Source organism: Gymnodraco acuticeps, unplaced genomic scaffold, assembly GCF_902827175.1.
Source record: "Gymnodraco acuticeps unplaced genomic scaffold, fGymAcu1.1, whole genome shotgun sequence".
Classification (NCBI taxonomy): domain Eukaryota; kingdom Metazoa; phylum Chordata; class Actinopteri; order Perciformes; family Bathydraconidae; genus Gymnodraco; species Gymnodraco acuticeps.
The window spans coordinates 1,336,887-1,355,716 of NW_022992001.1; the positions used below are offsets into that span (position 1 = coordinate 1,336,887).

At 41.0% G+C, this 18,830-nt stretch overlaps 1 protein-coding gene across 1 annotated transcript; it reads left to right on the forward strand.

Moving 5' to 3' along the window:
• Window positions 1-220: 220 nt before the first annotated feature.
• Window positions 221-16,122, forward strand: dnaja2a (DnaJ heat shock protein family (Hsp40) member A2a). Its single transcript, XM_034201278.1, has 9 exons — window positions 221-442; window positions 1,693-1,752; window positions 2,918-3,147; window positions 3,846-3,926; window positions 4,013-4,146; window positions 4,233-4,429; window positions 13,624-13,768; window positions 14,281-14,408; window positions 15,004-16,122. Exons 1-9 carry the CDS (start codon window positions 365-367, stop codon window positions 15,190-15,192), a joined length of 1,242 nt encoding a protein of 413 aa, XP_034057169.1. The 5' UTR covers window positions 221-364; the 3' UTR covers window positions 15,193-16,122.
• Window positions 16,123-18,830: the final 2,708 nt, after the last annotated feature.

Below are 18,830 nucleotides of genomic sequence, written 5' to 3' on the forward strand. Positions count from 1 at the left end.
TGAAATAAAAAAAAGAGTGTTTCTCAAAATATTTAGCCTACTAAGTCTCCCCAAATAGCTTTTTAATATTTTAAGAAATGTTTTGAGTTTTAAGTCATTATTTGTATAATGATGTTGCGTCATTCTGTGTATACTAAATAACATACTAAGTACTTATTTCAAAAAAGTATGTCATTGTAATAATTCAGAATGTTTTTTTCAATGAGCAGTAATGTGGTGTCCCCGCAGCCTGGAGGCAGCAGCGGCCCACACGGAGCGTCTCTCTTCCCGGAAACTGAAACACGAGGCGAGCAAAATCATTTTCCACCGGCTCTTTCTCTTTGTCCACCCACCTCCCTGCTGAAGCAACATCCACAGCAACACCATGGCGACTGTAGTAGACACAAAACTATACGATATTCTCGGCGTGACTCCGAACGCTACTGAGAATGAGCTGAAGAAGGTAATTATACTGAAAGGTTTGAACAAACCACGAAATTACACCAGGTTTATGTTTGTGAGTGTCAATTGCTACAATCAGGAAATGCGTTGTTATGCACAGCAAGCTAGTTAGCCAACTTGCTAGGCTAACATGCTAACCGGCCTGGGTGTTCATGTGGCGATGCGGCTGTAATGTTAAATGTTCATGAGTTCTGTAATATCAGGGTTCTTTTTTATTTTAGCAGCAGTCACTATGGATTTTCGTCTGGTTTTAAACAGAACAGGGCACTTGGGTGACGTTCATTAAAAGTGACATTGAGTTTGTTGCTTGTCACGTTACTAATAAGACGATTGACCTCACGTTAGCTTTAGCTCAGGTGTTTGTCATCATGTCAGCTAGCTAACGTTAAGCCTGTCGAAGCTTCTGGAAACAGGTAACGTTAATTATAGTGTTTGTTTCATAATGGCTGGAAACCCCTGACAGATAGCTTGATGATAAAGACATATTTATGGTGTGAAGAAATGATTAAAAATAAGTCGACTTCGAATCTTGCATTACTGAATGCCAATTTTACGGTACAGTAACGTTGCTATTATTGGTTGTCAATAATTACGGTTTCACTTTCTGTGGGCATCAAGGCTTTATTTAACCTCCAGCCAGTTCACGAGATATAATGCTAACATTGAAGTACCGTTACATTGTTAACCTTAAATTAAAACTCCGCTAGCACAGGCTAACGCTAACAGATGAGCTAACGTCACGTTACTGTTGCATGTAATTTTACCCATTTCAATCTGAGCTAAACCTGGTGTAAGTATTTCCATTGGTGTACGATATTAAATTCACACACTTTATCAATGTTAGACTTTAAGGAAAAGGGTTGTCATGGTTCATAGGGCGATTTCTTATCGCCATCTCTGGTTAGCGAGAAATGCTAATGAGCATACGCACGCTATGCTAAACGTTAGTGATTAAATTGTCAGACATTTTGAAGTACCGTTTTTTAGACAAAATGGTTATTAAGTCATGGGTATAATACAGTTAAAATAATTGGGTCTGTCGCAATATAAATCACCTGATCGCCACTTACTCATTAAAACCATGAGAATAAACTTTCCATCAGTCAGTGCTTAACGTCACGTGTGATTGCGTAACAAGTAGACCCTGTTCCATCTTATGAATTTGAGTCATACAGGTGTGTGATTCCATTAAACAGCGCATTACTACAATGATTATTATATAACTATGCACTCTCTTTTATGTACTTCTAGTCATACCGGAAACTGGCAAAAGAATACCACCCTGACAAGAACCCAAATGCTGGTGACAAGGTAAGATATTTATGACACTCCCTTCCAGTGACGAGCCTTGACTTTTATACCGCCAACACCCCCCCACTCCCTTCCCTCGAAAAAATGACAGCGATCCTCTTCTACCACACAAAACAACACCATTTATATAAACATCTATCATGACAGGGCACCCACAGCCAAGTAACAATGAAAAATGAATTAAGTCGGCACAGCGGTCCACCTTAGGCCTACCTTTGATGATCAAATCACTGAAACTGACATGAGCCATCATGAACGAACTTATGCTAATCATAAATCTATCGATTAGATTTATGATTCGAAAATGATAAAAGTAGGGTAGACGTGGATATTATCCGGCTGAACAAAACGTTCATTTACCTAACAGGTTTGTTTTCCACAGACCTTATTTCGAGCTATTTTCCAAAGTCCTATGGAGAAATCCCATTGCTTTTTTTGACGAGGGAACCCATGCATAGGCCTGTCACGATAATTAATTTTGTTGGACGGTACATTTTCCCAGAAATTGTGATAAACGATAATATTGTCGGCACCGTTGTCAGACCATTTTAGACCACTGACATAATGATGATATATAATAATAATTCAAGAACATCCTTTCAAACTGAACTTTTTATTGAACATCCAACATTGCATTTAAAATAACATTTCCAAATAAATAAATCCTTCGAATCTGCCTGTTCAGTTTCTGTAGGAATGTGAAGGGTTAAATAAAAGAAGCTCGTCTCTGCTAGGTGAAGATAGGAGGTGATTGGTGGTCCTGCTGTAAATTCACAGAGGGCCAGCTACAGTAACTCAACGAGAGAGTAATGTCAACTGGCAGTCCAATTGACCAATCATATCTTCCCTCTAAATAGGTGGGCTTTATTTTCGCGGACTTTATGACAAGTTCCCCCCGCTGTGAAGTTTATGCATGTGTATAGAGTGGTGCAGTGACACGTCCTAAAACCCGGAAGTAAGCTGCGCATGGTAGGCTTAGAAATAAGCCTCATGTGAGGGTATTGCAACCTGAGAAATGCTTTGCCCAGAATAATGTCACTTAAGTTACCACAAAAGCTGAGGTGAAAGATTAAAAGCTCTAAGTCCTGAGCTGTGTTTAATATGCTGTTGATATGATGTAAAAAATTACACCTCGTCACATTTTGTTGTACCTCTCAATACATAGTTCAAAGAAATCAGTTTTGCCTATGACGTGCTGACCAACCCTGAAAAGAAGGAACTGTATGACCGCTATGGAGAACAAGGCTTACGGGAAGGCGGTGGGGGTGGCCCCGGGATGGACGACATTTTCTCCCACATCTTCGGAGGTGGACTTTTCGGATTCATGGGTGGCCAGGGGAGTCGGGCCAGGAATGGAGGTCGGCGGAGAGGAGAGGACATGGTCCATCCACTCAAGTAAGAGTAAGCTTGTACACTGATGTATAGGCTTTTTCAGTTAAATGCTTGTACTAGGGTTGCACAAATAATTAAAATGTTATCAAATCCCAAGATGGACAACCACAATATTGAAATAGCAGGAAGCACAATTTTTGTTAATAACATTTTGAATAAGGTATTGTGCATCTGCAGCAATCTCTAGGCTTACAAATGGTTTTCTACTGACCCAACAAAACACATTTGTTTGGTGCAGATCCACTTAAAAACCAACCCAAAAGCATTTAATATATTTGTGTATAATATAAAAAAGACTTCTATATCATAGCGACATCACTGTTACACTTCCGCTTTTAACTTGATAGGCTAAGGGGCAGGACATCTCTAAGCGGTTGACCAATCTCTGCAGAACAGGCCAGTTAACCAATCAGAGCAGACCATGGTGCCCTTTTTTTTTTTTTACTTGGATGCATGTAGACATGTCACAGTAGAGCCACAAAATACAAATATCAACCTGAAATTGAGCATAAGTCAAAGTCCAACTTTATTGTCAATCTTTCAGTTTGTGTGTACAGACAGAGATCGAAATACCATTTCCCACAATCTCGAGGAAATGGGGCCCTTTAAAAGTCTATGGTTTTATAATAAGCCAACATTGTACTCCAACATTTCTGTCTTGTGTCACTAAATAGTCTCTAACCATCACTTTTTTACTACAGGGTGACACTGGAGGACGTTTACAACGGGAAAACGACTAAATTACAACTTAGCAAGAATGTACTGTGTAGCACTTGTAATGGGTAAGTTGTAAAACCAACATTGATTATTTAGTCTTTTGCTGTGTTTTTGTGCTTTTCTAACAATAAATCCCATGTCATTTTTGTAGGCAGGGAGGCAAGACAGGTGCGGTACAAAAATGTACAACATGTAGGGGACGAGGCATGCGCATCATGATCAGACAGCTGGCCCCAGGAATGGTCCAACAGATGCAGTCTGTGTGTACCGATTGTAACGGAGAAGGTAAGGCGAACTAAACCGTGATGAAGCAGTTTCTGTTTTATTAGCCTGCACACACTCCTAACCTTCTCTCCTTTAATCCACTCCAGGTGAAGTTATCAGTGAGAAGGATCGCTGTAAAAAATGTGAGGGCAAAAAAGTCCTCAAGGAGGTGAAGATCCTGGAGGTGCACGTGGACAAAGGCATGAAGCACGGCCAGAAAATTACATTCGGAGGGGAGGCTGACCAGGCGCCTGGCGTCGAGCCTGGAGACATCGTCCTCGTCCTGCAGGAAAAAGAGAATGAGGTAAGAGGGCCAATACCGTATTGAATAGGGATGATATCGTTAAGGTTTTAACGGTACTACTACTTTTATCGATCTGGCCTTTAGCGGTAATCTTATCGGTTCTTTTGAAGAAGAAAATAGGTAACTAAACAAATTGTAAACAAAATGAACATTGCTTTTTATTTAAATTAAATAAATAATATTTCACATCAAAAGAAACAACAATGTTTTAACAAATCGTATTAAATAATCTGATGACAGAACTGTAAACAGAATAGCTGAAACTTTAACAAAATAAATAACTCAGTTACCGTTTAACCGGGGCTCGGTCGGTACCCATCCCTAGTATTGAACTTAATTTTTATGTATTTATTTAGAACGCTGCATCAGGAAAAAAATCAGACTTACGGTACGTCCACACTGCAGCTTTTCAAAAATCTTGGAGCTGGGCGTGTCTGAAAACTTGGGGATTTTTTGCGAGCAACGCGACCAACAACCAATCACATGAATCTCCCGCTCCCGACATACAAAGCAAAAACCCCCGGGGATTTTATGCGAGCAATATATATATATATATATAAACTCCCCAAACAGGCGAAAACCTACCAATTTCACCCACTGTCTCTGCCACCTCCCTCCATGCCTGGTTCCTCCGGTTTGTATCCCGTTAATAGTTCTGGTCGTAAAGAACCGGGTGATTTGCTACCGTAATTTCTCGTTTGGAATATGAGGAAATGAACTGCGGTCTGGTTCTCCCTGCTTACATGCGGTTTGATTGGCTAGCGCTTCTACTGTCAGATTTGCATAAACGGGATTTGATTAGCTGACGCTTCCAGCTCAGCTTCAAAAGTTGAACATTGCTCAACTTTTGAATCCTGAAAATCCTGGAAATCTTCGCTTCGCTCCCCCACAATGCAGTTTGGCGAAAAGCGAGGCAAAGTGACGTCATCCCCATTCAAAGTCAATGGGCAGAGAAGCGTTGGAAGATTTGTTTAACCTGTTAAGCCCGAAGGACCCTGGGTCTTTTTTTCACGATAATGTGTCTCAGGGGATCTTAATATTTAAGAACCTATTAATGTGTTATACCAGATTAACGGAAATAATCTCAGCTAACTGCCGATACAAACCATGTTTACCAAAACAAAACACAAGTCTTATAAGAAGCATCTAAATTACCCCTGAGTGAAAAATGCTAACGGACATTGGCACAGAACTCAAGATAAAAGTACCCTTATTACTTATCATAGCTGCACATACAATATATCCGATTAAAGCTGAGACTCCATAGATTATGTAGGTATATAGTATCATCACTGAGTGATCCGGACTCGCGACAGGGGAAGCAAATACAGTCATCACAACACGTACCTTTACGAAGCTTCTAGGGAGATCGTCTCACAAGTAGCTGTCAATCTGATCAAAGTACGTGTTCAATGGCAATAAAATGAGAAAAAACGCAACTGAATCGGTTAATCCATAGGTTCTTAACGTCCATGTATAAAAAACTGATTGAATTTATAATCCATAATTCCATTTTTATGTAAAAATCGGAGAGTAAATGCTAGCTGCTAATGGTAGCCACCACAGCTAGCTGCTGCTTCCGGTCTCGGCGATGCAGCAGTCTCACACATACACATGACCAAATAAGGACTATGTGGGAGTTCCCCTCGATTCCATTGGCTCTGACTGTCAGAAAGAGATGTCACATGTCAAAATCGAGCAAGGGGGGCCAGAGATATGGAAAATCCACCCAAATGGCCCCAGAAGAGGTTTTTTTTTGCTAAATCTGTCTAAAAAGGTCAAATATCACTTGTTTTGCATCAATCTTTATACAGGGTACTTATTATATGTTGTACTTTGGATTCCTAAAGCTTTTAGTCTACTATCCCATCATCCAAGGTTAATTTTCACTATAAGTACAAAATGTTTTTTGGACGGACACTATAATTTACAGTTTTTTTACCATGTTCAATCTGAATTTTCTTTAAAATAAAAAACATCTATATTGAATCTGACTTTTCTACATCCAACTCACAGGTTTATCATTACTTTGAGAAAAAAGATTATTAATTTAACACTTTTAGAAGGGAAGATATGGTCATTTGTTCTGGGAATGTCATTTTCGAGCCTGAAACCTGAAAAACAGGCTCGGGGTTTAACAGGTTAAAGCTGCTGTGTGGACGTACCTTTACTGTTGCTGCTTAAAATTCTTCTCATTTAGTTGGTTATTATTTTGCAAGCTCAAGAGCGTTTGTTAAAATATTTTTAAAGGGATTCTTTACTAATTTAAAGTTTGTCTGATGATGGGAAGAAAGAAGATTTTTCATAATGGAGATTTATTTACTAAGATGTATCTGTTTCCGGTGCACAAAAGAGGGACAAATAACACTACAAAATATCTTGAAAAAACCATTGGTATTGGCATCAACCAACTTGTTATACTGAACACTGATCTTATTTGAGAAATGTGCATCCATATAAGTTACTAATTATATCCTGCACATAAAAAGATGACCTTGGCTCTAAACCAATTTCCCTCCCCGGGCCACAGCTTCCCACTGATAGATTCTTTAGAGATCATATTGTTGAGCATTGTGCCTGTGAGTTCTCTAAATTCATAAATGTACCATGTCTGCAACATTTGTCTGCAAACATCCATTTGTTCTTCTTGGCTGCTACATCAAACACAGGGATGTGGGTGCATAAGAGATGCCTTTTGTACGTTGTCTAAACAAAAGGCTGTACTTGAGTGGAGTTTGTTTTTAATGTCCAAAGCAAACTGTTTTTTATGATTGGACTTGCCATGTCGGTTTTGGGGAAAAAACAGACTAGATGGAAAAGCAGCAAAAGATGTGCAAATCCCCACGTCAAACATTATCAGCTAATGCTTTATTACGATCAGATTATACATAAATCACAGAAAACGGCTACTGCATGATCTCCTTCAGTTGTTGTCTGCTTTTCTTGGTCCCTTTGATGCATTGTGTTTCTTGTAGCTTTTTTTGCATTCCAGCCTAGGCTGTTATACAAATTATGTTATGGCCTGCCTTTTTAGATTTTGACGGATATGAAAATCATTTAGAGTGCTGTTTTGGAAGTATTTGGCATTTTGCTGTCAGGAATGTTGTGCCTCTTGATGAAATACATGATGTAGATTAGGGGAGGTAGGTTTGTCCTGGAAATAAAGCAGCTAGAGGGAAATTTGAAGCATTTTAACACCTTGCACACTTACATCAGATACATACGATGTCTACTGTGCTTTTCTCACAGGAGGCTTTACAGTACAGTACAGTATACAAAACACTCTGTCCTTAGTCCCGCTGCACAAAGGGGAAAAACTCCCTCTCCCAGGAAGGATAGGCATGCAATAAATGTTGTGTGTATCAATTAGAGGCAATACAATTACGACATGGACAATCCAAAGGACAAAAATAACACAATCCTAAAAATCACCTATGTCTCACAGTAACCAAGATACAGGGTGTTTCTCAATGTCGAGGTCCTTCAGAAGTAGGGCTGTGTATCTTCACTGGTCTCACGATTCGATTACGATTATCCTGTCAACGATTCGATTCAATTCGATATCCCGATGCATCACGATTCATACCAATGCGTTGCATCCTCAATTTTCTATATTACTGCACATGGCTTATTTTTCATCAATGCATACATGCAGTAAATACATATGAACTCTCTTTTTATTATTTAGAAAGTGCTTCAGAAATCAATAACATAAATGTCTTGACATTAATTTATAAACCAAAATAAATGAATTGTATAGGTCTAGCCTCCCTATATCTGTGTGTGAAGTTGTTCCATCCTCAAAAACAAAAAAAATAATGCTTCTGCAGTCTAGCTGCAGCTTCTAGCAACAGTCTTCTGTTAAAGAAAGGACACTGAATGTCCTGAATGTGGCATCACACACAGGACTTGAGTCTGAACACAGCAGACAAAAGGAGTATTTACAACAGCATATAACAACTAAAATACTGCATGTGGGTGCACACTTACATTCTCTGTCTTACTGTTACATAAATCCCATGAATGTATGAGATTAAATTAGCTTCATTATATCTCAGTGATTAAGTGAATAATAAAGTTTCTATCGGGTCACTATCAGCCTGTCACTCATTATTTTCAGGGCGGGGCTTGGAGGAACGGAGAGGAGACAGTGATCGCGGAAGCTTTTTTCCTCCTGCCTTCACAAACTTTACACATGTATATATCGTCTGAAAATTGCTAGAGGACATTCATACTTTGCAATCCAAGACTTAATTAAATCCACCAAAAACCTGACATGATTGTAACGCGATTATTTTTGAAAAACATAAATCCCTGTGTCTCTGAGCCGCAGCGACACGGAGTGATTCAGAGCGGGTCCTTCAGGCTGTTGGTTCTGGACTGGTGTTCTTGTGTTGGTGGATAAAGCAGACTGCTCCGTGTTTGGTGCCGCTGTCACGTCTGTTCCCTGATCTCTGCGTCACTGACCGATTTGATATTAAAGTCACAGAGAGAAAAAAACGTTATAGTAAAGCCGCGGCCAGAAAATCAGGAAGCAACATTACTACGCTATAACCGATTATCTTCCGTCACTGCATCGATACCGAATCGTTCACGTCCGCATCGCAATGCATCGTAGAAACAATTATTTTCAACAACCCTATTCAGAAGCGAGGCAAGAATCCTTCCTATTCTTGGAAAATGAAGAATTGTGGAACAGGTGTGCAGGTGTGAGTCATATGCGAGTCCCCGCCTTAAATGGAGCGTGATTTCAGCCAAAGATTTTGGAAATTGGTCCGTGCGCAAAGCATTGTGGGGATTTTAAGACCGAAGGATACACATGTGCAACCTCGGAATTTCCCGCAACGAAGGACGCCGGTCTCTGTAGAATTCCAAGGATCCTGGACATTGAAACAGTCCTTCGGTGGCACTCGATGATGTAGCATCCTTGAAATAGTGGCTCTGGAGGAGCCTTCCTCGACATTGAGAAACACCCACTGACTGATTTCCACCTAGCGAGTTCACTTAACAAGTTTAATGATAAATCCGATTTTACTCTCGCAGTTCAGAAAAATAAATTAGGGATGCACGATAATTATCGGTCCAATATTAGGAATTATGACGTCATCCCGATAAACCCGATACCAGTATTAATAGCCCCAATAATATACAATATTTTTTTTGGGTAAAAAAAAAAGGAAAAAATACTGCGGTGTGGGTCAGAGTCCTGCACGGGTCTGATTTTCAAGACCCGCTCCCGCCCCGCACCCGCGACGTGCAATACCGAACCCGCCCCGCTACCCGCACATATTGCCAATTAGTTCCGCAACCCGACCCGACCCGTCGGCACAAGATCCGCAACCCGACCCGAACCCGCATAGCCTATGAGCAGTGAAAACGTGCAATTATTAACACACGCAGTTGCATATGTGTCTCAAAAAGCGTGGGATGTTGGTTATTTCCTCCATCTAGGATGACACAAAAAGCCTCCCAGACGTTGGATTTTGCTCTTGAGGAAGTGTTATTGAAAATGCTGTATTCTCCGCTAGAGAGCTTCACCTCAGCCATTTCGAATGTGGCGCGCACAGCAGCAGATTGATGCGCTGCAGAGGTTATGATTATGCGCGGTCCCGCGGGGGAGAGGTCTGAGGATTTTAAACATTAAACTAATTTATTATTATTTTAATATATTTATTATGCAATACCCGAGACCCGACCCGCATCATCTTTGTTTTACCCAGAACCGAACCCGGAAAAAAGCGTTTGAAAAAAATACCACCCGCGAATCACCTTTTTTGCGGGTCACCCGTCGGGTACCCGCGGGTACCCGACCCGATGCAGGACTCTGGTGTGGGTGGATTGGGATGAGGGGCGCTTGTTTTTCACTCGGCTCCTCCCGTTTTGCCAGTACTGTGGTATTAGTGGTTTAGAAAGAGGGGAGTTCTTCACAAATCCAGCGCTCCCTAACTCATGCCTGGCTGTGACGTAAATGGTGTGCGGCCGTGAAGCCAGGACAGTAAACAAACATGTCGTCGGTGGTATGGGCGTTGGAGCTATGTGCAACTCAAGGCATATGCTCGAACCGGAGCTGCCTGGACGCTGCAATCATGTTGCGCACTATCCGTGCTGAGTGTGCTGACTTTTCGTACAATGTCCCACTGTCTGGCTTCCTGCATAAAGTCAAGTGCTCGGTGCAGTTGTGGCGAAATGTCGCTCCTCTGTTTTCATTTAAACCGCTCCTTATATCCGTTAGTGCAGCTAGCTAGCACCAGATGCTAACAACAACAATGCACGTAAGGTCTCTCTCGCTCGCTCGCGCCACACATACACACACCCTCCCGGTCCTCCAGATGGCCAGTCGGTGCCTGCCGGTGAGCGTGGAAGTGTGGTCTGCCACAAGCGGGCGGCAGGAGAGGGGCTGTCAGCATCAGCTTGTAGATGGTATTTTAAACTCGATGCGCTCTGAAACTACGGGGCGGCCGAGCAAAAAAAATTCGTTAATCGCGTTAAAATAATTAGTGGCGTAAAAATGTTTTTATTATCGGTATCGGTTTCAAAAAAACAATATCGTGCATCCCTAAAATAAATGAAATAGTGTTTCTGTGTCAGTTACACGTGGCAGATGGGTCCAGCTGGTGGTGCTTCACACCTCTCCACCGTCTGAGTGCCAACTGCCAGATTGTCTTGACAGCTCTGCGCCGTCACAGCGTTACATAGTTCAAACTTAGAGCATGGAAACATGCCACGATGAATATACGATGAATATATAAGTGCTTGATATTTTCTCGTTTTTGTCACACTAGACACTTTCTCAAATATACAGTTCTTACAACAATGTTTTAACTTTCACTACACAACATGGCACATTAGTCTCTCTCTATGCTCCGTATCAGCTGATCGCTGCACGGTGTAGCTCAGCGTCTCTCTCTCTTTCTAACACAGCAGATCCGCTGCCCGTGTAACAGCCTCATCTTTGTCAAACTTTCTTATGTTCTTTCTCTAACACGTAATGAAGGTTATTAAGCGTTTTAGCTCCTGTGTTGTTAATATTGACCGCCATTTCCTTTATGAAGTGAAGCAGCAGTAAAGAAGATTCCTCGCGCTGTCCTCACATCCCCGGACCCCCAGACTCGGAGGAGCACAGGGATGTCAGTAGTGTTTATGAAGCAGGGTATAGAAAGTAGCTACATTATTGAAATGAAAATACTATTTATTTACTTTTACAAACTGTGAGCAGCTGGGCAGCTGCTCACAGTTTGTAAATGTAAATAAATGCGTGCAAGCGTCTTTGAGTTGTAGAAAAGCGCTAGGCCTATAGACTATAAATATAATGTATTATTATTATTAGGCCTATGTGTTGGACATGTGTGGTTGGACTCTGTCCCACAGGCAGGTTGCAGTGTAACATCAGAGGAGACACATTCTCAAACTGCACCACTTAGAACTAACTAAACAATGCAGAGATTATTTTTATATAATTGTATTCAATAACCGTAAGAAATTCAACAGTATGAAGTGATTTGTAAATAGGAATACAGATTTGACTTAATGTTTTCATAAATATATATTTCTCCCAGTTTGTCATGGGACTTATTTTTACCCTCTCAAAGAACCGGAACCGAAAATAACCGGAACCGAAAAGCAGAACCGGAATCGTTAAAATCCAAACGATACCCAACCCTTTGTGTGATGCAGTAAAATCTTACCGCTCACTTACGTTAGCGGTGTCGTAAAAACCGTGGGAAAATACGATGGCGAAGAAGAAGATTCCAGTGGCGCCAATTTTTGTCCATTCTGGACAAGTGAAAAATGTATTCGGACAAGTAAATTGCCAAACTCACTTGTCCATGGACAAGTACTCTCTAAAAACCTTTTCTCACACTGGTTACAGATTAAGGGCAAGAAAAAGAGTAGACTAACATAATAAAGAAGTAAGCAAGCAGAAGTAAAACACAATGAGTGCAAATCCATGGTAAAAAAATCAGTAAAAGCATTATAATAGAGTAAGTTAACATGTTAAAAGTATTGCAGCAGCAGCCATTAAGTTTGTGGGAATTGAAAAGCACCAAAATAAATGTGTCCCAATTAATGAAAAGCAGCTGACAAAGCTAACTGTCCTTCTATCTGACGAGGCAGTGATTTTGTGTTCTCTGGAGCAGCAATCTGAGCTGTAGCTCTGCCTCAGGCGCTCTCTCTCTAAGGAGCCATCCGTCATTGGTGTCAGTGTATCTTAAGTTGTTGGTGGAGGAAAAATTGCCTACTACAGAAACACAGATAACACTAACATGTATTGTGGATGTTACTGACATTCCATTGGTAGAAAGTAAGGTGTGATCATTGAAAATATACACAGTTTTTGTCTAGACAGGCTGGTTAATGTGCATTTAGTAAACAAGATTAATACAATTTAGCTTTGTCATAAATCCTTTGTATAGGTAACTGAACCATAGCCGCTTTCACACCAAGTACTTTGCTGTACTGTTCCCAGCACTTAGTTCCCCCATGGAACTAAAGAGCAGATCGCGTTCACACCGGAATAAGTCCCTGAGGGAAGATTATGCAAAAGAAGTTGCTGACGTCACCTCTTCTTCTTCTGCTTTGGGTTTACTGGCAGCCCGCAAACAACTTCACGGCGTGTACTGCCACCCGAAGTCCCCGGAGTTGGGGACTGGCTTCAGTAGAAGCTGCTAGGACTCCCAGCAGCTTCTACTGAAGCCTTCCGAGTAAATCGCCAGAACGCCGACACCTCCTCATCTCCGCTCCCATGTTTTCTTTTGTGTTTCCATAAGTTAGTCTCTCTCCCTTGGTGCGCGGGGCTAATGCTAATAATGCTAATGCCAGCAAATACAATGGCAGCTTCACAAAACTTTTCAGAGTTTTACGCGGCGTGGTTTGCAATTCGCCCAGCCAATCAGAAATTGGAACTTTTTTCTTCCAGGAAAGTACCTGCTCTCTAGCAGGGACTGAAAAGGGGGGAAAAGTTCTCATGAACTAAGTTCTCTTTTTGGTGTGAACGCAAAATCCCAGGAACTATCGGAACTAAAGGGGAAAAGTACTCCGGTGTGAAAGCTATTTCTAGATAATAATTAATTTAGTTGCGGGTCTGTCTGTTGATTGTGAGAGAACTGGTCATTTGATGCCATTGATCAAATGTCCCATGGTCAATAATGTTGGTATAAAGCTGCTTTTAACTGTCCGTTTCTCTCTGCTTTCAGACATTCAGGCGAGATGGTAAAGACCTGTTCATGAACCACAAGCTGGGGCTGGTGGAGGCGCTGTGCGGTTTCCAGTTCATGCTCAAACACTTAGACGGGAGACAGATCGTTGTGAAGTACCCCGCTGGCAAAGTCATCGAACCAGGTTAATACTCTCATACTGTTTTTAACCAATCAAATGTACATAATAAATATTAGAAAGGTAAATATCATCTACTTGCAGGACAAGGAAGTGTGTAACATTAACATGCCCTCTTACCTGAGCACACTAAATAACTTTAGTGTATATTGTTCAAGAGTTTCACACGTTCTCCTTACACCCACAGGTATTATTCCTGTGCACTATTGTCCTAACCAAAAATATTCTTTAATTGAACCATATCTGGCCCCTTCTCTCACTTCCCACAATGCCTGTATCATTTCATTTTCGCGACACAGGGACTCGTCATTTGGGTCCTGTTGGGATGCACACACTGTCAACACTCAGTGAAACTAAGCTGGTTAAGAATCGGCAAAAAGAAATCCCTTCAACAACATCAACACATTAGGGCCGCTTGAGGCAAACTTCAGCGGAGAGAATGTAGCGTACCATGATTGTCGTTCAAGTTGTGAATAAGCCTTTTCTAATCTTCTTTTTTCCTGCTGTATCTTTTCCAGCCGCAGTCAGAGTGGTGCGAGGAGAGGGCATGCCACAGTACCGTAACCCCTTTGAGAAGGGAGACCTGTATGTCAAGTTTGATGTCCAGTTCCCAGAGAACAACTGGATCAGCCCCGAGAAGCTTGTGGTACGACATTACCCCTTTAACTGTTCACTATCATCTTTTAGCATTCTTTGGTTCATTACAGTGTGTAGAAATACATATTTAGAACAGCTTTGAGCTCCATCTAATGCTGCATACTCCAACAGTGTTGGTTATAACGTGTGTACCTATCATGACGTATGGAGTCAGATTTAGAGCTAGATATCCCAGAGTGATTTAGCAACCTCAGCAGCAACTCAAATCTTAAACACACATTTAGATTTCCCTCTGAAGCGTTTCTTTGTAGATTTGCATTAGGGAAACTGTACAATAAGCTTTTGGCTCTAGTCTTTCTTCCTCCATGTACAGTGAGCATACACACCTCACATTCTGCATTCATATCATTTCTAATGTATTATTGAAAGGCTGGAGATCATAAATTAATGGAAACGTGTCACAGTAGAGGCACAAAATACAGATATGAACCTGAAAATGAGCATAATAGGGCCCCTTTATTTTTTGTCAGTCAGTAACGTCAAATTCGTCCTGTATCTCTGCCACTACTGACCCCACTGGCGTGTAACAAGAATGGTGAGACTTCCTGTTAAGCCCCATTCTGATGAATGTGTTCCATGTGTAGGAGCTAGAGGACATGCTGCCCTCACGGTCAGAGCCGCCCATCATCACGGCAGACACGGAGGAGGTGGACCTGCAGGACTACGACGTCAGCCAGGGCTCATCAGGCGGGGGCCGCAGAGAGGCCTACAACGACAGCTCCGACGAAGAGGGGGGCCACCACGGCCCGGGGGTGCAATGTGCCCACCAGTAGTCCTCACACACACTCACACACACCCACACATGACCCATGTTGTACTTGGGGAGAAAATGTAATGAGTTGCAGAGTAAACAAGGAGGTAGGTCGGAGTGAGAGGGCTTCCTCAGACACAGATCAAAGCGACATATTGAATCAAGGCACGGGGAATCGCTGATTGATGTTATCGACCCGTGTGCTCGGATCTTTTTGATCTTTGTCTGAAGAACTCGACACCGGGGCAGCCAAAGACTTTCCACTGCACCTGAAACAGATTCAGACACTTTAAACGGCAAATTCAGGTCGAAATCATTTATTGTATTTAAGATGTATCAAAACAAAAAGGTTGCCCCTGTGAATGCCATGTAGGACTTATGACCCCCCCCCCCCCCCTTCTCCTACCCGTTTGTCAGCCCCCTTTAAAGACCATTCCCCTCCGCTAATGGGAGCTCCAGATCTGTCGAAAGAAAGGAATGTTTCTTGTTTGCCGAGTGTGTGACTTGCATTTTGTTTTCATAGTATTTACATAATTAATTTAAGAGCTACATGCACAGACCAAGCAGCTGAGCAATGTGAAGTGCAGATCCTCGGGACTCGTGTGTTCATGGTTTCCTCCACTCGGCGCTATCTCTAGGATTTGTTTCTGATTTTTACAGCTTTATTTCCTTTGTAGGTTTTTACTTGTTTATTTTCCTTTTCTTTATATTTTAATTCAAACAGAGAATTGGTGTGTATATCATTGAACTGGTTGTTGGTAAGCTTCTTCAGCTGCTGTACTCAAAGCTGTGTGGATTTTAAAACTGAGGAGAACATAAAGCCTGTATCTGTGCTGAGACCATGTGCATGTTAAAAAGCTTTGGTTATTGGTTACTTATCAAACATCAAATGAAGCAGCACACTTCTTAAGAAAATGTCGATGAAGTTGTTGAATAAATTGTTGAAATATCACTGTGTGGTGATCTGCTTTTTTCTTATAAATGCTTAAGTGATGTTTTGTGATCTTTTATAGGGCTGCATAGAAATAACTTTGTTCTTTCTGGAAGACAATGCGTCGGTGACTAGCTAATCCACAGATACCGTCAGCAGCGTTAAGCCAACATGTGTTGATGCTCATTTTTAGATCCACTCAAAGTTTCCATCATTAGTCAGTCACCCTATAAAAGAGAATGAGATCACACTCCATCCTCAATGCATTCTGTGCAAATGGAAACAATTGCAGACAAACATACACTGATGACTTGTGTGAAGTTGGGTTTTAGCAGAACGATAATCTTATGTCCCCCTGGCTGTGTCTTTGCCAAAACTGTAAGCTGATAGTTTTTTGAGTTTGAGCATGTAGGTCGCTTTAAGGGAAACACATTGTGTTCAATCTAACACAACTACCTGGTTAAATCATTTTCCTGGTAGTTCTTTTTTTGTTGTGAAAAATATTTCATTATTATAAACATATTCTACTTGCAGGTTATTCTTTGGCTTCACACTCTGCTAGATATCTTTATTTCAAAACGTTCAATGTTAAAGGAAATATATTTATTGAGAATAATTATTAACAATCAACTCGTTATGATATTAATTCATACATTATTCTGAAATAGTCCTTTTTCAAAAGTGTATTAAGCCTATATTGATTCTTATATACTGATGGTCATGGCTTTCGTCTGTTTTTCAAAAGCGATATGAAGATATGGCCACGAGGAGGCCGTGGTGGCTCCAAATAATCGAGCATATCGGGCAGCCAGGCAAGGGGTTGCATGCATCCTTTCATTTGATTATTTTTGCTGTTAGCGACAACCATTAATGAATGAATAAAGAAAAGAGAACACAATAATAGCCGAAGACCGTATGCACGAAGAGGAACTCACATGAGCATGTCATCATTTACAAAATGCCAAAAATTGCTGTACCACAGAGTTATTCAACACAGCTGAAGAAAACAGTCATATTGTATCTAATGAAGTCATAACTTAACCTGCAGGCTTACAATCATGGAATGTTGCTATAATAGTTCCAGTTATTTTAACTACCGTGTAGGCAACCACGAGTTGTATTTAATAACTAATTAATATCGTAATTGTACATGTCAGTTCGCGTGCATTCATAAACAGCTATATTATCCGGCGTTGAAACCGGCGTCGTGGCTTAGATGGTTAAAGCGCCTGTCTAGTAAACAGGAGTTCCTGGGTTCGGATCCAAGCATGCCTTTTGGTCATTTGCCCAGCGTTTCCTGTTGGTCGAAATTCACACTGAATCTCTGTATAGTACAATTACAATGGCAAAAGGCGTTTTACTTCTACTTTAAAGAAACAGACTGCTTGACTACAGTGGAAATGCCGACATTTAACTCAAATGTGATATAGACTTGGTGGTTTTTGTAGTACACCAATTTGACCACATGGGGGTGGCAATAAAACGGCCTGCCCTACTGGACCAAGAATCCGTCACACTACAATGAATGGATTGGGGTGAAGAAAATCATGAAACGAGCGTAGCGTGGATGCCCTCCTCATCCCAACAAGTTCACCCCGTTTATGGTGTAATATACTTCAAAAGGATGTTTACAGTTTCCATATAGCTGTTTGTCACACAAAATGTGCCTCCAAGAAGCGAAGAAGACATATAAACAAAGAAAAAATAGGACCACTTTGATGCGGCAAGCTGAACACAAAGTAGGCCACCACTAGAGCGGAAGTTCTATCTTTAGGTCTTCAAAATAAGACAAGAAAAACCCGATGTCATTTATATGTTTAACACATCTCAGATAACCATTGTAATGCTTTTTATAAACAAAACCAAAAAAAACCTTTCACTTGTTATTGACTTTTCTGTGGATCAGACTCAAAATAAATGCATCCATTAAGGTAAAAACGTTTAAGAAGACTCATATGAAAACACTCATTGATAAACCTTGTTTGAGCTAATATCAAGGACAACATAGTTCATAGGTTAATAATTGACTACTATGTACAAAACATATTATTGCATATAAAACGACACAATGCAACGTACATTATAAATACTGTCTTTTGGTGTATTATTTTCCCAGTAGAACATACAACTGAACACACTTAACCCTTGTGCCCTCCTCGGGCATTTTTGTACATTTTTCCTGACTTTTTATTTTTATTTGGTAATCATTTCAGCTGTGTTACAGCTTTTGGCATAGATTTTTGTAAGAAGTCTTATTTTGAGTCACCTTCGTGGCAAAAATGTACACCCCCCAAAAAGCTGCTATTAAATCATTATACATCAATATTTATTTTTACTTTTTTTCTCCCCATGAATCACTTAAACAACTTCTAACGTGCTCAAAACTAACAAACATTCAATAATTTTCATTATTTATTTCTCTTAAAAAAAACACAAAAAATGGATTTTTGGATATGTCAACAATTAGCTACAAAACACTGAGGGTCCGGCCCACCATCCACCCCCACAGGAGGCTTTTTTCTCACAATCTGTGAGGACACCCTGGTTTTCCCCAGCTCCTGGGAGAACAACCTCCGTTGTTCTCTCTTCCCTCACTGTGGACGGGACCCTCAGTGTCCTCTCCACTTTCAGAGGAAGGGTCAGAGGAACTCAAAGAAATGCTGGACTCCAGAGAGCATTCAGTGTCAGACCCCCCCTCGAACCTTGTGTCTTCTTCAGATGAGTCCTGC